At 35.4% G+C, this 20,552-nt stretch overlaps 2 protein-coding genes across 4 annotated transcripts; both read left to right on the top strand.

Annotated features, from left to right (window-relative positions):
• Positions 1 to 7,913: 7,913 nt before the first annotated feature.
• Positions 7,914 to 14,355, top strand: LOC141707567 (oligoribonuclease). Of its 3 annotated transcripts, none has more exons than XM_074510793.1 (9): positions 7,914 to 8,004; positions 8,315 to 8,467; positions 9,460 to 9,594; positions 10,934 to 11,010; positions 11,707 to 11,788; positions 12,351 to 12,406; positions 12,841 to 12,927; positions 13,635 to 13,725; positions 13,949 to 14,293. In XM_074510793.1, exons 2-9 carry the CDS (start codon positions 8,359 to 8,361, stop codon positions 14,065 to 14,067), a joined length of 756 nt encoding a protein of 251 aa, XP_074366894.1. In that variant the 5' UTR covers positions 7,914 to 8,004; positions 8,315 to 8,358; the 3' UTR covers positions 14,068 to 14,293. The 3 variants fall into 3 exon arrangements, with proteins under 3 accessions (XP_074366894.1, XP_074366895.1, XP_074366896.1); XM_074510794.1 differs by having other exon boundaries at positions 7,918 to 8,004; positions 8,318 to 8,467; XM_074510795.1 differs by lacking the exon at positions 7,914 to 8,004 and having other exon boundaries at positions 13,949 to 14,355.
• A 1,638-nt stretch (positions 14,356 to 15,993) lies between these two features.
• Positions 15,994 to 16,584, top strand: LOC141690924 (protein FAR1-RELATED SEQUENCE 5-like). The gene has a single exon (XM_074495680.1). It carries the CDS (start codon positions 15,994 to 15,996, stop codon positions 16,582 to 16,584), a length of 591 nt encoding a protein of 196 aa, XP_074351781.1.
• The last annotated feature ends 3,968 nt before the right edge of the window (positions 16,585 to 20,552 follow it).

Genomic DNA, 20,552 nt, shown 5'->3' with positions numbered 1-20,552 from the left:
TTACATCTTCCAGAAGATTGTATCTTCTCTATACCAGAGGAATCAGACCTTCGGGGGTTAATGACTGATTTGGGATATGAAAAGAGTCTGACGAAACTTGGACAGTTGAAACGGGCTAATATCAGAAGAGAATGGAGTTTCTTCTTCGATTGCACCACCAAGGCTTTTGGCAACAAGTGTTCAAATTTTGATGCCATCCCAATTCTGAGTCAGCACATCGGGTATGCTATTATCCATCAAACTCATTTTGATTTTGCAACTGGAATAATTGGTTTTATTGGGGATAGGATGACAGAGGATCGAGATGTTGTTTATTTTGCTAGATTCTGTCAACTTATTTATACGTATTGTACTGCTGAACCCCAGTTAGTCAGCACTCAAACCCCACCTTTTAAGGTTGCAAAAAGGTACTTTAACGACCTGATAAATGCTGACACAAAGAAATCAATGGTGAGACAATTACAGATTCCTCAGTCTGTGAAACAGATTCTGGTAAATGCTGATCCAGCTACTTACAAATCTGTTTACTCAAATGTTCAACCAACTCACCATAACCAAAATCCATCAACCTCAGTCCCTACCTCTCATTCTACTCAACCTACCCTCAGAACTTATCTCAAATCCTATCTCTCCACTTCACAGACTGCTCAACCTTCTTCTTCAGCACCTACTGTGAAGCCTACATCCTCTAAGCCAAAGAGAACAAAGACTGTTCCTCAAACATCTCAGAAGAAGAGGAGGATTACTTTGAGAGATGAATCAGATTCTGAGGATCAGATTCCCTCTTCAGAACCTATGATAGATGAAGCTGAGAAGGCAACTTCTCAAAAGGATTCTGCAATTGGGGGTTCTAGGCTTCTCAAGAGGCTTAGACGTATGACGGTTCCTGCAACTCCCAAGGAATCCAAATCAACAAGGAAGTACAAGAAACAGAGGGCACAGAGGCCAGTTTCAGATGATGAGGAGGAAGCAGCTAAGGAAGGGGATCAGGAATCTCTGATCTCACAAGACAAGGAATTTGCTCCAGTCACTTCTTCTCCATCAACTCCATCTCAGGAACCTGTATCTGACAAGGCTAATTCACCTTCTATATCTCTTGTTGATCCAGGCACAAGTGCTGAAATTGATATTCAGAACTTGGTTGTGCCTGAAATACTTTTCTTAGAAGCTCCAACAGCAAATAATCCTTCCACAACACCTGTTACTGATGCTGTTCAAACTCCTGAGTTATCACTAACACCTTCTCTGCATCAAGATGATGATCAGATTTTAGGTGAGCCTCAGGATATGGCTGTTGATCAGAACTTAGTATCAGATCAGCAATTAGAGGATGTTGAAGCCTCCATTGCTACTCATACAGTTGTCTTATCAGAAGATACTGATTCTTTAAGTTCTGATGCTGCAAATGTTGGAGATACTGGTGAAGCTGCTATAACTGTAGATGCTGATGAAGCAGGTCCTTCAGGACATACTCCTCCACTGACTCTTCCTAAGTCTGAACTGCTAAAGGAGTTTGTTATCAGGGATGCACCAGTACCTTGGAGTGAAACTCCTGCAGGTCAGGAGTGGACTAAGGAATGGAACTCAGTTTCATGTGTTCCAAATGCTTTACATCTTGCTGAGCACTTGACTAAAGCTGATGAAATGTTACATTCTGATGATTTTAAAATCCAGCTTAGAGTCACTGCATTGAGTACTAAACATCTACAAGGTCTTCATTCCAACACTCATGCAGAGCTACACAAGATTCAGGAGAACTTTATTAAACAGGAACAAGTTTGGAAACTTGATAAGAAAAAGTTCTTCCAACCTACCATTGACAGGGTTGCTTATATTGAGAAAACTCAAGAGAAGCAACAAGCTCAGATTGATCAAATTCTGACAAATCAAGCTTCTCAGCAATCGCAACTTACTGAAATCCAGACCTCAGTGGAACTACTTATCTCTCTTTTATTACCTGCTGATGCCAAAAAGGGGGAGAAGGTAATTAAGTCCAAATGCAAAACCAACAAGTCACTGCAAGGAAAGGATGATGGAAAAGATGACCAAGGAAACTCTGGAATGGGTGGTGGTCATAGTCAAGGTAGAAGGTTTACATCAAGACAAGCTAGTCACAGAACAAGTTCTGATACTGGGAAAAGAATAAGTTCTGCTGCTGGTAAAAGGATAAGTTCTGATGAACTTCTAGATCTTGATGAGAAAATGTCAAGACAGTTATTTCTTCAAGAAAATCCAGGGATGGACTTGGAAAGTTTAAAGGAAGAAGAAGCCAGACTTAAATCAGAGAAAGTCACATCTAAATCTGAAGCTTCTGGTAAAAAGTTACTTCCAAAACCTAAAGGCATTGTGATCAAAGAAAGGATACATACTGAAGAAACTTTGGCTAGATCACAACCACAGATAGATCCAAGATCCAAGGGTAAAGAAAAGGTTGGTGAACCTATCAAGCCTTATGTACCTCCTGATGAAGAAGAAATTACTGATGGAAAAGATAATCTTGCTCTGACTTCAAGAAAAGTTCTTAAAACAACCTCTGACATGGCTCAAGTTGTTCAGAGTCAAGAAATTGTAAGTTCTGATATTCAGAAGAAGCAAGTAACCTCTGACAGTGCTCAAGTTAACTTGATATCAGAAAATAAATCTAAAACACTCCTACCAGGATTCACTAAAGCAAAACAGTCTCAATCTTTGAAGACTACTTCAAGTGGTTTTGAAGCAAAAGTAGTTACTGGAAAGGAAGCTAGAGATAAAACTGGATTGGGAAGTGCTGATGAAAGAAGAGTACACAACACTACCGATGATCCAACTTCCTTGAGTGAACCAGGTATTGGAGCAACTCCTGAGAGATTGAATCAACTAGAATCTGTACAGATGGTTTACCATACCTACTTGAAAGAATACATCATGTTGTATTTCATGACAGATGGTAGGGTTTATCATATAAGACAAAATGCCATTCCATTGAAGTATTTTGAAGAATTGGAGCATGTATTATTCTTACTTCAAGTGGATGACAGAATAACAGAGACTGCTGCAAACTACTTAAAGGAACAGATTCAGAGACAGAAAAGACTTTATTCTGTTAAGTCTGACAGCAGATATGTTTCAAAGTACAGAAATCACAATGGTGATATTGTTGATATGAAGCCTAATACTGCACAGATCAGAACATATCTTGGTATTAAGGGGCTTGAATTCAATCTAGAGTCTAACAAAGCTTATGTCATAAGACTAGATCGGGAGTTGAGAAAAGCAAAGATTAATGATCTCAGAGCTGCAATATTTCAAACTGGTGAAGATACTGCAGAGCTTAAAGATGTCAAACGGAGAATGATTGATGAACTCAGATATGCTGAGAAATGTTTGTTGAAGAATTATCTCAGAACAACTCCTGACATCAGAGAGATCAGAAAATGATGAAGCCAAGTCGAAGATCTACAACTGCTTAAATTCTGATATTTATACAGATTGAAGTTGTTATCAGAAGTTGAATTGGTAAAAACTTTAAGGACTGTAAGTTGTAGTTATCTTGTCTATTTCTCATGCATTTGTACTTAATGTTTTTGACATCATCAAATATCTGTTAAACTTGTATATTTTGTTAATTTACAAGTTGGGGGAGATTGTTAGATATATTTGATAATGTCATGGCTAATATGTTTTATATTTAGATTTCAGATCTTATTTGAACAGAACAAATCAGTACTTAACTGATCAGTACTTATACTGGAAGTCAGAACTTAAGGGATATCAGTACTTATGTTATCAGGAGATAGATATCAGAACTTAAGTGCTGAAGGACGATCAGATAAGGACAGTAGCTGATTAAAGTTAAGAAGATCAAGATAAACATAAGAAGAGATATGCATGAAGAAGGAATTCCGTGAAGAATGGAATACTTGGAATAGAAGATATCTGATTGATATATTTTAGGAAGCAGAATTATATTCCATATCAATTAGCGATTATCTTGTAACTGTGTAGTATATAAACACAGACATAGGGTTTACACTATAAGTGTTATCATTATCGAGAATATTATTTATTATAACCCTAGCAGCTCTCGTGATATTTTGTTCATCACTGAGAGATAACAGTTCCAGATTGTAACAGAGTTTATTGTTTAAATAAAGTTTGTTTTCTGTTACATAAGTTCTTGAAGTTTGATTTGATTGTAATAAACATGTATTCACCCCCTCTACAGTGAAAGTGTGACCTAACAATTTAAACGTAAATTAGTTGAGGGATATTATTTCAAATATTCTTTTAAAATATAATTATTCGAGGTCTAATTATTTAATAATTATTATTTAATTATTAATTATTTATTAAATAATTTAACATGATTTAAAAATTATAAAACCTATTATAATATACTCTTGGATTTCAGAAAATCATTCGAATAGTTTCAGATCGTCAATGAATATATCTCGACTTATTTTAAATATTTAAACATAGTTTCAAAGGAAACTTCCCCCTTATTTATTTATCTGTTGACAACGGTCAACTCACATTATCTTAGTACTTCCTCCGAAAATTCTCGGAAGTACATATATATACATATATGAGATGAGTGGTGCATATCAACAAGCAAAATACTCGGGGAACTTCGATATAGTTCGATGTTCCAAGTACATGATAGGATTCTTAAAAGGACAGAGGAGGGGTAAAGATCCAGTACTCCGTGGACTGGGGAGACTACCATTTTAATTTTCCGTATGAGAAGGTACCATGTGTACTAAAGGACATACGAAGTATACAAATCATACCCGAGAGGAATACGGAAGCATATAAAGCCCGGATGCGGTTTGGATGACAACCAGGATGTTAGAAAGTCGTTCATCTACATGTAGAGAATAATACCGTTATATGACTGATCATCGTATCTCGGAGGCTCCGATGAAGGTCCTATTCTTCCAATTGGAATTGAGATGTAATACCGTAACCCAAGCCTAGGTGCTGGGTTTACCATTAAGGTATTTGCAGACTTATAAGTTCATCAAAGAATCATTTTGAAAAGAGGTGTCTATCACCAAGAAAACTACTTTGAATAAATACATATCCTTATACGGATTAATATAATTTCTTTAACAGTCTTTTCATACTATTGATTATTATGGCTGAGCATTATTGCTCACTCTTGCTTTTTTTTAAATGTCACAACATAACAGGTTACCAGTATACCGGTGTGGGACTTAGTCAATTGAAATCGTGGGGAGAATCCCTTACAGCTTTGTCTTAGGTGGACCAGAGTATTTAGATAGGTATAAGATGTTAGTAGTAATTATTGTAACTTCATTTAGAGGTTACGAATAATTATTTAAGATCCTATAAAGTACATTTGAGTTGTAATAAAAGAAGATTACATTTTGTACATCATTTTTAAGGCTATAACTTGCGTGTGTGTGTGCGTGAGATTGAGGTCTGTTGGATTATTGAAGCAATACAGGTTAGACATGATTAACGGATGGCGTGACGACCCAGATTCCTGACCTCAGATTTGGGGGCGTTACATCTTAGTCCAGAGGACTTTGAAATCTTGGATCCTCCCCTGATTATGGTTGTTGTATTATATCAATTATATTTGCATAACCCAGTACTTGGATTTAGTTAGCATCCTAGAAATGAATGCATACGCACGTGAATTTAATAAATGCGACGTGTCCTTCATATTCCTGTATTTGTAAATACACTTGGAAATCTTCGGGTTTATATATGGGGCCTTCAGGTCATACACTTGAAATCTTCAAGTTTATATATGGGACATTCGGGTCAAAAACTTGGAATCTCAGGACGATACAAGATATCGATGGTCATAACAAAGAAAATGGAATACACAGGCATATACATAAATTTACTTATCACAAGTACTTAATTATTTCATATATGTGTATGATTTTCTAGAGAATAAGTTGTTTTAATTTATATCTTTGAGTTGCGACTCACGTAAACATATATACTTTTCAAGTGATCGTAAAGGTTAGACATTTGTTGGACATAGAGTTTGGAGTTTAAGATATACAGGTTTGAGTCATAGGCCAACTAGCTAATGATCGAGACTCCCTACTCTTTAGAACTTGTATATATAATTATATGTAGCTAACTCTTTTGACAGTCATTTGTAATTTTTTATGTTGAACTCTGTTTGTAAAACTTGAGAAAGAGCGCATGTTTGTAATTGTTATAAATATGTTTTTAAGAATATAAAATTTGAGCACTTGGATATATAACCAGTCTTATGAAAATATATTCATATTAAATTATTCAAATACTATAAGGTACAAGGGTGTCACATTAACAATAATATATATTTTTTAAATTGTATATTGAATTTTGAAATAGATTAATTTGGTAAAGCGTATCAATATATATTTTAACATTTGACTAACTTTTGATGAAATGAAACTAATCATTAAGTTCTACTAAAGTCTCTATATATATATATATATATTTCAATTTGAGTAAGATAAAAAAATTATATATACTCAAAAAATGAAAAAGAGCTTTTGAGAATGTATAGATATGTAAATTATATGAACTAATGATATGTATTTTTTTGTACGTAAGTTATTTTTTTAAATGAAAAATTGTAGTTTGACGTGTTTAAATAAATTTATAAGTACATTTTTAGTTACTAAACAAAATTAATTAAAACTAATCAATACGATTAATCGCTAATTAGCTTATATTTTAAGGAAAAGGCAGGAATATTATTTCAAATAGTCATTCTATTGCATAATTGTACTTGTCTTCTATGACTAGGAGTGACCATAAAATCAAATTATCCGAATTTTCGATTTAAAAAAATTAGATAATTAGGATATTCGATCCTAATAATTCGGACCGGATATTCGATCTGGTTTTTTTATAGATTCAGATTCGAATCCGGGTCACAAATTTTCATAAAACCGAATATCCAGATCTGATCCGGTTTTTATTTTATTAATAAAAAATATTTTATCATTTATAAATATATGATAAATTATATTTATTTTAAATTTTTTAAAAAAATACTTAGTGACAATATGACTCTTTCTCTCTTAGACTATTAAAGTTTCAGGTTGATATCTAATTGACTCATCATTCCTTGCTCTGTATCATCAACAAATTTGATATAATTTGATACAGTTTTTTTACTGAAAAGCTGTCATAAAGGTTACAACAGTTTTTTGCTGAAAAGCTGTCATAAAGGTATTTGGTAAATTCTAAAATCTGCTGTTTGGAAAAACGATTTTGGTCTAAAAACTGCCGTTAGCAAAACTATGTCCCCATATTTTTGGAAAAACTGTTTTCAACTCTCAAAAATATTATTTTTATATATTTAATCTCAAAATATATATAAATTAAAAAAAAAACCAAACAGTCATCTAATTTTAGTGATAGCACTTTTTCTATCAACATTTTTTCCCACAATACAATGGTTTAACGGCACTCCGAAACGGATTTTAGAATATAGTAAGCATAGGCCCAACGACCCATTTAATGTTTAATGTGTCTAATATGAGTGATGGTCAAAAATACTTCTTTTTTAGAAAATGTAACAGGAATATCCGTTTTTGAAAGATATGGCCAAAAATACATTTTTAATACGCATTTCAAAAATGGGTAAGGCTATTACGCATTTGACAAATGAGTATTATTTAAAAAAAATAAAAAATAATAATAAAAAAAAGTAAAATCATGACACATATTCCTGACATGCGTATCATGCTTTATAAAGGCATGATACGCATCTCACGAATGCGTATCCATAATTATTATTTTTTTTATACAAGTTACCCATTTTTAAAATGCGTATTAGTAATACCCAATTTTAAAATGCGTATTAGGTAGGTATTTTTGGCCAAACATTCCAAAAAATGGTATTCTTGTCACAAAGTTTAAAAATGAGGTATTTTTGTCATTTTTTGTCTAATATACAGCTTCCATATGTTCATAAGCGCTTTTTTTTCAATTCAACAAAATATCCCTAAACTTGTTCAGCTCTAGTTCTTGAAACCAAAGGTATGTAGCTCTGTATTTCCATAGATTACAATTTCTTCTTTTGCCCCCTTCATCTAAGTTGTAATAACATCTTGTTCTATTCTTTTTTGCTGTCAAATTGTGCTTTTGATGAGATATCCGAAGATATTGGGTCCTGTGTTTTCTGGGTATTTGTGCTGTTTTAGTTTCTTGTTGGTCTGTTTTGATGGTATTTTAGTTTGCCAAGATTATTGTTTGCATGCCCATCTTTTTTCTTACAGCTCTCATGTTCTGTAATGTTGTTTTTTTTACCCTTCTAAGCCTAACTTGTATAAGGTTTTTTTTTCTGAAGTAGGAGCTTTATGATACAAGAATTGAATAGTCTTTCTTACAAAGATGAATGAACTCTCCAATGCGTTCTCTTTATTAGATGTTGATGTTGCTGATGAAGAAGACTTGAAGAGAATTGTTGTTGCTAGCAAAGGAGTGAACTCGGCGAAAAAAGGTTTATTTCGTTTGATTGTTAATAAGCTGTCTATGTATTGTTTTAGTTACAGTTGTTAAGGAATTGCTTAGGCGGAACAGGATTAATTATGGGCAGGCGTCTAGGCTGCCTTAATTTTAATGGGTAGGCGGTAGGTGGCCCTTTGTGCATTCTGGCGAATTAGGCATTCAGTTATGTATATTGTTTTATTTTTGAGATAAATGATTTGACTTTGCATTTAAATAGATTATTCGTAGATCAATTTACTTAATACTATAGATAAACATTTTCTTTGGGTAAATTTTATGTTTGTCTGAAGCTGAACACCTAATTTACCTAATGGATACATAGATGAGGCCCTTACTGCCTGGGTATCTGGTGGTTTGATGGCTCCTTCGCTCGCATTCATGCTTTGGAAAGTATGATTGTAAGTATAGGAGATTCCAGTGTGTAGACACATGCTGAAGTTCTGAAACACATGACAAATGTATTTAAGCCTTGTCAAGTATAGGAGATTCTAGTGTGTAGACTGTATACACTTGCTAATGTTGTGTTTGGTTGGGATGAATGGAATGGAATGAGATTTAAAGGATAAAATGGGTAAATGTTCAATATTTTCATTCTTTGGCTTATTCCATTCCTAACCATCTAACTATTATTTAAACACCCCAATTTGAGAGGAAATGCTCCATTCCTTCTCACATCTAATTTCTTCGCAATTCTTATCATAACAATTTTGCACTACCTCATTTTTTCAAAATCTTCCCTCCAATTCTCATTAATTTTCCTTTAGTTCCATCCATTTCATTCACCTCAACCAAACACAACATAGGTTTCGAAAAGACATGTCAAACATTGTTTAATTCTTGGATGCAGGAGATAAATGATAAAACTAACTCATTCATTTGGCATATTTTTAGTTCCTGATGTCCACCCGGAGTCCTGGAGACATAACTACTACTGAAACGAATTGTATGATTTATGATATAAAGAATAATGCTTTTACGATGCAGGTAAGGGCAAAAAAGGTAGTCAAAACCATGGAGGAACCACCCTTACAAATGATGAGAACAACACTGATCAAAGAGCGAAAGAGGTTTATGAAGAATACAGACTACCTCTTGTATGGATAGACTTGGAAATGACAGGTAGTTATTATTTTCCAATTTGAATTGCAGATGAATCTTTTGTCTCAATGTTCCTTTTGGGTTCAAATAATTTAGAATCACATCATTCTCTTGGGTTTCTGGACTCGCGTCTTGGATTCCATTCATTATATTGTTGATGAAAGATGCTATGCATGTTAGTGCACAATTTCCTGGTTGCAGATATGATCATATGTTCTATTATATTAAGTCTGGCTTAACATAGTTTATGTACCTTATTGTGGTAGGGAAATTTGGACCCACTACTATGAAATACTTGATTGGAAACATATACTGCTACTTTTTCCATTAGGGTTCTCTATCTCTTTCCAGATAGATGGACAAATTAGGCTTTATTGTTAAAAAATCCAATACAATTAGCCAGTGAATTTGTTAATGACAAGAACGCGACTTCAACTATTTCCTAGTTTCCACAGAAGCAGTTTGATCCATCAATAATCTCTGTTTTGATAAGAAACTATGTGGTTCATTTGATGTCCATCAGTGATCCATCTTTAATTCCTTCCTGAGGCGTGTCTCGTTTTCCCCTAGGCTGGGTGCCTCTCTGCTCGTTGTCTGTTTTCCCCTAAGCACCAGCACATATAATCCACTGTTTTATGAGATTTTTAAGATTTAAATTCATTTAATGGCTTTCCTCAACAACACGTCTTGGGAGAGCTTGTCACCTAACATGGTGTCAGAGCCAGGTATATAAAGTGATCGAGAGTACGAGCCCATACCTGCAATATTTTCAAATTCAGATATATGATTTGGACACTAAGGTTTTATGTCATGGCCTCTAAGCGAACCACTCTACAATTCCATTATGGGCTTTCGAGTCAGCAGGAATGTTAAAGTCATTAGATGTAAGATTAATCTATTAGCTTTCCCCAACACCCTCTACCTTAAAGTTTCGGGAAAGCTGGTCATTTAATAATTACCAGAAACCTTGTAGCTTATCCTGTTCTTTACTTGAGTTGGATACATCCAGTTGCGCATGCATATTGGTCTCGTTTTTGTGTGTTTCTCAATCTCATAGATCACCGGTTTTGTTCCATTCAAGTGTCAAATCAGTCTCATTTACATTATAAGACATCTAGCGTTGTGGCCTGACTTCTTCATCTGCTTGTACTGTTAGCTAAGAGCAAAAGCAGCTTGCCTTCATGCAAATTTTTGTGGCAGCATTTTTTTCAGTCTTGTGCATGGGTACAAGTGTATTTCCTTTTATTCTTACTCTATGGAGGAGAGAGTTGGTTAAGGTTAATGTGGCTGAATATATGACCTTAAATGTGGTATAGTGTCTAATATCATTCCTCATTTTCTCATCGTGTTATTAATGTAGGTCTGAATGTAGAAGTCGATAGAATACTGGAAATCGCTTGTATAGTTACTGATGGAAATTTGACCAAATCTATTGAGGTAAATTTACTTTCTACTACATAGGATAATTTTCTATAGATTTCTTTATTAATTTTCACCCTGTGTTATTATATACTATCTCCATCTACGTTAATAAATGTGTCTTATAACTTACTACTCTATTCTACAAATTCCAAGCTTTCTATGGATGGGACTGGAAGCCCCCCCCCTCTTTTCTTGTTGTTTTTGTTGTGAGCAAAGAGTCCTTTGGGGTTGATAATAAAACCAACTTAATATTTTTATGTAGTGTCAAGTATAAGAATTGAAATTATGCGATTTCGAACTTGCTTTTGATGTTGCAGTTAGCTTATTTATTCAAACAGCTCTATCTCAATAGACAAATTGTTAACTGTTTCTTACCTAAAGAGTAATATTACCTGGATAACAATTTGTAGGATTCTTCTACATTTTAGTGATTAATTTGTTTTATTACCTAGGAAGGCAAAAAAAGAAGATTGAGGGTTTTGAATAGATATAATTGTGGAGTGGTTTGTATTCTTGACTTTCTTTAAAAAATATTTCTTGCGTTAGGAAGTGAAAGCTTCATGATTTAATGCTTCTCCACTTGACTTTTCCATTTACCAGATTCGATTTGTTTATAACTTCTATATGATTCGATTTTACATAACTTCTATTTGTTGTTTCCTGGTCTTATTCCTTGCTACAGAATAATAAAATCTGGTTTCTGTATTTTAGGGGCCCGATTTAGTTATCCATCAAACTGTGGAATGTCTAGACAAAATGGGAGAATGGTGTCGGAGTCATCATGGAGAAAGTGGTAAGGAGGCAGTTCTATTGACCCTTCTTTATCCTAGTATATTAAATATACATACTTACAATGAGTAAGGTTCCAGAAGAACCCTCTTAAAAAGGGAACGAGAGAACCTTAGATTTAAAATGAGATTAGATATATTTTTTATTTTATTTTAACATTATTATATTTTAATATATTCATTAACATTAAAATAATCATTAAATAAATTTTAAAATCAAGATTTGTATCAAAATTTAAGAGATTCAAAAACATAATCTAAAAATTCATGAGATTCATAAGTAGATTCCTAATTTTTTTTTCATGTGTTTTTTAAAATTTTTTAAACAAATTGTTGTTTGTAATTAACTTTATGGAAGCAATATGAAAATAAAAAAACATTTACACCTATTTTCAGTTTTAAAATTAAGTTTTTTTAAAAGGGTTCTCTCGTTTCCTTTTTAAGAGGGTTCTCTTTTGAGTGTTAGCCTTACAATTGGTCTGTGAATTGTAAACTATGTGATTCGATGGTTAATGCATTTATCTTAAAACCCATTCCTCAGTGTGTTAACTCCCATATTGTTCGTAGGCTTGACAAGGAGGGTTCTCCAAAGCAAGCTCAGTGAAGAGGAAGCTGAAGAACAGGTGATTGAACATTATTTTTCTTCAAAATTTAATCTGCATGTATGTGAAAGTTTCATGCAGTATACATGCTTAGAATCTGTGTGCATTGTTAAGTTTTTTATCTGACTGTTGTAGATGGAAATGGAACGATAGTTTAATATAGTCAAGGCATAATAGAAAGCATCTAGATTTTATTTAGCAAAAAAAAAATGCATCTAGAGATTATTATACAATATACTGGCAGCAGGATTGCAGGATCATTCTTCTTCTGGATTTCAGAACATGTAAATAACGTTTAATGAATGTGGCAATAATATACAGCATAAATATTTTAATTCTTCCGTTATAGCCATGGGGTTGTAATATCTCTAGCTTTATGATACTGGGACTTTTCTGTAAATCTTAAATTTGTTCTCCTATGAACATATCACTCAACGTGTTTTGAACACGTGTAGGTTGTGGAATTCGTAAAGAGACATGTGGGCGCATATACGCCACTTCTTGCCGGAAATTCAGTCTATGTGGATCTTTTATTCCTGAAGGTATGGGGAGTGAATGAGCGCATGCACGAGCACGTGCGCGCACACACACACACACATATGTTAAGTCAAATTGCTTAAGAGATCGTTAAAATATCATTCTATTAATCTTGATTGACCTTTTGATGTTTACCTACTTAAAGGAACTAGAAAGCCCTCTCTGCGAACGTACACACTTCAGCTAAACCCAATCCCTTGGACCTAGACCCTTGGCGGTCTTTAAATTAGATACTTATAATTAGCAGGGTAATTTAATACTTGCATTGTTGACTGCAGGGGAAGCTATCAAAGTTTTCTAAAACAAGACACTTTAAGTTTATATAACAGCAAGTCAGCAAAGGGCCATTTTAACTATTCGATTATGGCTGCATAATTTGTAGATAACTGAATGTTATGTTGGGTCATTAAGTGGAAGTGGTCTGTAAACATTAAACTGACATTCTAGCATCTCCTGGTTTCAAGGAAATTTGCTATTCGGCGATCATATTTTTCGAAAGTTATTTTCCTGTGGGTCCTAATGTGGAAAAACAAAAAACAATGAGCATTTATGGAGAAAATGGAAACGTTTTACGATTTAAATTGCATCGATTGAATTCGTTTATATGCAATCTCTGCATCTGTGATTTTTTACAATTAAAAACAGTACTATTTTCTTTTCTCCAATGCCTTGATCTATTCACAGGAATCTCCTTATGATTTTCCTTGTGCAGAAGTATATGCCAAAATTGGCTAGTCTTTTTCCTCATGTACTTGTGGATGTGAGCAGTCTTAAGGCTTTATGCATCCGTTGGTATCCAAGAGGTATTACTCACAGAATTTCGTAAAATGTTTTCAGGATATTTAAGTTCATATTGGAGACAAATAATAACTTGATGCTGTCAACCCCCCCTCCCATCCCCCCAAAAAAGGATATTATATATTAAATTAATAAACCCAATCCAAATAATATTTACCTGTATAATTTGCCTGCCTATGCAACTTCCTAAAAACTAATGCTGTTCACTGGCATATCTTTTTATTTCAGACAACAAAAAAGCGCCTCAAAAGACAAACAAGCACAGGGCTATGGATGACATCAGGGAGAGCATAGCAGAACTTAAATTCTACAAAGACAACATATTCAAATTAAAGTCGAGGAAATGACATGCGGATTATGCAGGCTTTGGGAGCATTTCCTTTTGTTTACTCAAATACCTAATCTTTGGCTTTTATTGGTTAGGTCCTAGAATTACATTTTGTGTATTTTCTTTAGACTGAATTTCAGGTGAAGTACAAGAATTTTTGGGAAATGAGCAACTATTCTCATTCTCTGTGTGCACTCACCTATATAGTACAAACTTTTCATTGCCAAGCAAGTTTTTCCTCTTCATGTGGCGTTGTGTGTTGTGTTGAACTGGTCTGCAAGAGTGTAATATTACCTCCCATTTGCTCTGTGTGTGTGTGTGCACTCATGTACTGTATACTAGAACAAACTTTTTCATCTGGCCCTGTGTGTGTGTGGTGCGTTGGACTGGTTTGCACGAGTGTAATATTGACTACAGATCTCCTTATTCCCTACGAATCGTATTTATTTACTATTGAAAAAAGTAAAACCACAGGTCATGTTAACAGGGATCTCCAGATACAAATAGATCTCCTTGTGTCACGTTTTCAAGCTTCAGCACTTCTGGCAGCAGACAATTCATGCCTGGTAGTATTTGGAGTAATCACTTACAAGTTTTTCTTTTTCTAACTCATTACACACGTACACAGTACACATTAACTTAGAGTCAAACTTTTGATCTTCCGTCCGTTAGGGGACGAGACCTCAACTAGAGTAGATCTTACTTAAATGATTATAGATTTTTTTGTGTGGCCCAAATTAACATGAAGTCAAACTTTTGATCTTTCGCAAGAGGACAAGATAATAGATCATTTAAGTAAGGGGTATTGGCTGTGACAACTGTTTTTCATAAACCAGTCAGACAACAAACTATTTTTTAGCTGTTGGATGAAGCAATCAAGGGTCCAGATAACGCCAACAAATCTCAGGGATTGCGGACAATGTCAGCGGTCCGTGGACTGTCCGCGGTTGATAACTGTTTCTTTATCCCATCCCAGCAGTCCCCTACTCACCCTCATTTCACCACACATCAAACTCAAAAAACACTTTCCAAAGTTCAATAATCCAAGCGATGTTAGGGCATTTTTTTTGAAGAAATTCCAGCATCTTTCTCGATTCAAGGTATATTACTTCTTTTGAATTTTAATTTGTCATGACATAAATTTATTTGCTTGTATATTTCGTCATAAGCGTAAAAATGAGAAAAAAGAAGGTTTGGGTCATGTTTTACATCTTAATGATTTAAGTACTAGTGAAAAACCTAAAATCCTGTATTTATTGAAGATGATGAGTTTGTAGATAATATTGAGAAAGATGAGGAATTTATTAATTTAGATGATGATTTGGTTGATGTTGAGGATGAAGATGATAATGTAGAGGATGAAGATGAGCTTGAAAATGATTATGTTGAGGATGAAGATGATAATGTAGAGGATACATATATGTGTGAAAATGTTGATGGTGGAGGAGTTCTATTTATGAACCAAATATTCCAAAGTATGGATGAGGCCTATCATTTTTTAGGCTTATGCTTTAAGAAATTGTTTTGCCATTAAAATTCAAGCGACCCATCGTAATAAAGAAAACGAGATATATGGTCATCTATATGTTTATAAGCTTTCGGGAAAAAGTGCCGTCGCCGAGAGTAGTAAAAATAAAGAGATTCTTCCTAAATGTGAGTGCAATGTGAGGATTTATGTGAATTATCAAAAGAAAATACGTCTTTGGGAGATAACTAGCCTTGAATTGGTACACAACCACGGTCTTGTTTCCCCTAGTAAGATAATTTGATACAACACGAAAGACATGTCAACACCGCTACCCGTAGTTTGATTAAAACTCTTTATGATTCGGAGGTTCGTAATTGTCAAGTGATGAATGTCATTGGTAACATTCATGGAGGTAATGATAAAGTTGGCATCAAAGTTTAACATATTAGGAATGTTATAAGAGATGAGAGGAAGAAAATGTTTGATATTAGTGATGCCCAAGCGGGGTTGGACTTGTTAGATAGGTTGAATGAAGAAAGTGGTTCTAAATATTTTATTAGGACCGAAATTGATGAAGAAAATCGTTTGAAGTGTCTTGTATGGATTGATCCGAGATGTTTAATGGCCTACCAAAATTTTGGTGATGTTATGGCTTTTGATACCACTTATCGGACAAATATATATGCAATGCCATTTGTCCCATTTACCGGAGTCAACCATCAATATCAATCGTTGATTTTTGGGTTTGCACTAATGCGGGATGAACACGCATCGACTTTTCAGTGGATTCTTCATACTTGGCTTAAAGGTGTGGGGAATAAGCCTCCAATGACTATAATTACGGATCAAGATCAAGCCATAGCAAGCGCTATTACGGATGTACTCCCTAATACTACCCATTTATTGTGTTCTTGGCACATCAGTCAAAAATTCCCTGAGAAATTAGCTCATTATTATTCAGCTTTTCCGGAATTCAAGAAGGACTTCAACCATTGTATTTATAATTCCCTCACCGAAGATATTTTTGAGGCTGGATGGGAATCATTTGTGGATAAGTATCACCTATAAGAGCATAAATGGTTAAATGAGTTATATGAGTTGAAGCGCAAGTGGATTATTGCATATACTAGAAACACATTTTCGGGTTCCAAAATAGTACATCGAGGAGTGAGGGAATGAATTCTTTATTTGATAATTATGTGAGTTCAGCAACGGGGTTGAAGGAATTCATTGAAAATGCCCAAAAAGCTTTCGGAAGGCAATTAATGAGATGACCTCAACCGATTGATTTAATAACATGACAATGCTAATTATGAGTTTTTGTCAAAGTAGCATTGCATCCAAGGAATGGTATGATTGTGCCGTTGGAGTAATGAATCGAGAAATACCAATTCTCGAAAGAATGAGCGTTGATGGAATTAATTCTTACGAAAGCAATTCACATGCTCCAAATACAAGTGCTCATGAAGAACCAATTCTTGACCCTATTATGTCCCAAACTTAAGGGAGGAAAAAGGACATTCTTTCCAAAAGTCCCATAGAATCGGTTGGTAAAAAAGAGAAGCCTCCAAGAAAGTGCACCTATTGTCAAAAGAAAGGCCATGATAAAAGAAAGTGTGTTAGTAGACTAGAAGATCTTAAAAATGCTCAAGAATCGCAATATAATTAGTAATGTAGTATTTGTAACGTAATGTTGTAATCTTTTAATGAATTTGAATTTTTAGTATTTAACATTGCTTCTTTTTTTGTTATGTTTATTTTCATATAATTATGTTTTATTGTCATAGGTTAAATGACTAGTGACAACAACTCCGATCGTAGTTGTGATTCGGTTTCCCACGTTAGCAACACATTCTCGGACTCCCAATCAAGCGACTCATGGTATGAGGAAAATGACAAGGAAGTTGTGGTCTCACCAACCTTTAGTGATATGGAAGATGCATGTGGCGAGTTGCCGCCCCTTATGGACAATGATGAGCCGCCCCATGTGGAGGAAGAGGAAACAGACTTGTACCTGCCCGATGAGGAGACTCATAGGGCCAAAAATTGGATCGAGACATGCAATTGGATGGGGGATAGTGAATCATGGAACTTGGTAAACTTTCATCCGGATCCGTACTTCCTTCCGATCTTGAATTTGGGCAACAACACGCCCGATGACAAATGGAAAAAATCTAGATGGAAAGGTGGTAAGCTTGCTAAATGTGATCGGATTGCCGATATTATAAAGTTGAGGCCTCGCGAGGGTTGTAATATGGACCAAATGCGCATTGAACATGTGAAGGGTTGGGTTTCACACCTAACGGGAGGGACGGAGAGGGAATGCGGTACATGTTTTGCAAGATTCCTTCTCTACGATGGCTCGAGTATCATTCCCGTAACAATTGGGAATGACTCCAACCCTTACCCATGGAAGCTTACGCAATGGCATATCCGTGATGGTTGTGTACTTGTTCTCTACCATATTGCATATTTCGTGGATACTACTCAAGGAGTTGCTCAACACCGGTCTTTCTAACAGACTAGGTAATTTTGGTTAGAGGACCGAATGTATCCATTTATTTCTATGTATATTGTAAGAATTAGTGGATTCTAGTGATCATGTATTTTTCATTTGAATCTTGTATTTCGTATTATTCAGTGAATTTTAGTTGATTTTATGTATTTTATAAGATTTCTAGTACGAAATTTAAGATTGAAAATCTACTTATAAATTAGAGATTTTTATAAATTTTCAGAATAACAGGAAAATCAGAAATTACAAGTCTAATCATAAATTCAAAAATTTTATAAATTTTAAAAACTTGGTTCCGAGCAAATTTTTTTTTTTTACATTTTAAAAATTCGTTTGCGCATATGAATCCCGGAAATCCCCCTTGCCTTCCCAAGATGAAGCTCCCTCATTATCCGGTATCTAAAGGTGTCCACCTCCTCTTGTGACCAATTCGCTACCGAGGATAAGTCATATCCTTGTGTGAAATAGATCATGAATTTCATCACATAAACACCGCAATCATTGTTATTTCGTTGCTTTGGTCTAGATGGTAGATGTATGACCTCAGCTGAAGCCTGAAGCAGGGTCACGCCCCTCGACTGGCTGTATTATATGCAATAGCCTCGACAACAACCATGACTGCAATAAAATCATGATCAAAGCATGAATACAAATAGGATTCTTTAGGACTGTATAGAAGACGTTAAAATATTAAAAGACCATACCACCATTCGTATTTCCTCCTAATATGACGGCTCGTCATTCATTGAATCTATGATAAGCCCTTCAATTTCTCTAGTTATGAAGATGAACAAAACCCAATGCACATCTGCAACACAACATGGGATGAATATGTAGTCCGCCTCGAGAACAGTATGCCCAATATTAGCAGTGGCAAAACCAGTAAAACTACGTAATTATTTATTCCATGCCTTCTGCAATGTATCTCCACCGATGCTAGATGCTCTTCTGATTTTCTTCACATGTCTTTTCCCAAGTACCATGAAGTAGGGATCCATGAAGTAATAGACATGTTTCCTCTCCCATATACCTCCATTGTGAATCTCCTCCTCCCGACTCCTTAGCAATCCCTAAAAATAAATATGAAGGAAAATATATGCACTTAGCAACAAGTAAAATGTATTATCAATGAGTAACGAAAAATACTATATAAGTGTATATGATCCTGTCATCAACCCATGTTCCTGGAGCAAGGCTCTGCATCGCTGATGCATGGACATGATAGTCCTAAACTGTAAGATCACCCGGGATCCTCGGCGCCATCCCAAAGCCCCATACCCAATCCAAATATATCTCATTCTTCTTTATCATGCTCAAACTCTTCTTGATACTCCACTTTTGTTCTTTCATCCTGCGGGATGCAAGTTTCGCAGGTCTACTAGATGAGGAAATAGTCTGAGAGGGTTGAGACACATGCTGAGATGGCTATGTCATGTCTACGACATCCGGAATGTCAATGTTATTAGTGGAAGGTGCAATGAAATCTGCTTTGATGTTCTCAAATGTGGGAGCTCTGTAGGCAGGTCCTTTAATCTTCTGCATCAACTGTGTGAAAGGTGTAAGGAAGGTACCAGATATCCTCCCAAAATCCTCCATAAACTCTGGAGCAACCCTAGCATCCAACTGCTTCAACATAATAAGCCCGACAACCATCTACGAACATAAACATACAATTTTTCATTAAATCCAGAAGGCTAATATATGTGAAGGATGAAATACGTGTGAATGCAATTCATATGGTAATGTATTGTGCAAAATGTGTAATGTGAAATATGAAAATTTGTAGAACACTTACAACTTCATATCCCTCGAGGCTATCATACAACTCCCTCGTCTTGTACTGTTGCTGAGGGTGTGGCTCCGGTTTCCCTATTTGCGTACGAGATACATCCGCATACCATGCTATGTAATCAGCCTCAAAAGCAATGTTAACTGAGTCATTAACAAGTCCATCTAAATCTAAACAGAACCTGGCCCATCTGCCAATATCAATAAACCACCGAACAAGCCAATCATCTCCTGCAAACGTGGCCTCCTTAGGCCCCCTGTAACCAACCATGTTCACTGGCGCTCGTGGAATCTAAGGACTAGCACCAAACTGTCTGCTCACCCTGTCCGGATGCTGCCACTCGATCACATCATAGCATACGAGGGGAACTCGACCACACCCAGCTAACTATGCATGTATCATCTCACTGTCCATAACCTCCTCGAATCTAGCATATGGCCTCCAAACTACCTCATCACAGTAACACCATTAACTCACCTCTATAAAATGGTAAACTGTGGTGAGGACCTACCTTTCTGCGCTTCTTTGTAATACCCTGATGAGTAGAATAGGCCCATCCATCAGCAACCGGATAATTCTCCTGACCGGGGACCGTACAGGCATGCCAATGCAAGGAAATATCTCGTAAGAACAAACCTGTAACAACCACGCACAATAAGCAATGGTCTTACTACCCTTCTTCGCAACATTCTCCAATCCCCTGTATAAGTGAGCTAACACACCCGCACCCCA

This window comes from Apium graveolens, chromosome 2 (assembly GCF_009905375.1).
Source record: "Apium graveolens cultivar Ventura chromosome 2, ASM990537v1, whole genome shotgun sequence".
Taxonomy (NCBI): Eukaryota; Viridiplantae; Streptophyta; class Magnoliopsida; order Apiales; family Apiaceae; genus Apium; species Apium graveolens.
Note: the sequence above shows the minus strand (reverse complement) of the source record. Positions and strands in the feature narration are given on the sequence as shown.

Coding starts and splice junctions, on each gene's coding strand:
- LOC141707567 (XM_074510795.1), top strand. CDS start 8,359: ATGAATGAACTCTCCAATGCGTTCTCTTTATTAGATGTTGATGTTGCT. Junction 11,789..12,350: donor GAGTCATCATGGAGAAAGTG/GTAAGGAGGCAG, acceptor TATTGTTCGTAG/GCTTGACAAGGAGGGTTCTC. Junction 13,726..13,948: donor CATCCGTTGGTATCCAAGAG/GTATTACTCACA, acceptor TTTTTATTTCAG/ACAACAAAAAAGCGCCTCAA.
- LOC141690924 (XM_074495680.1), top strand. CDS start 15,994: ATGTTTGATATTAGTGATGCCCAAGCGGGGTTGGACTTGTTAGATAGG.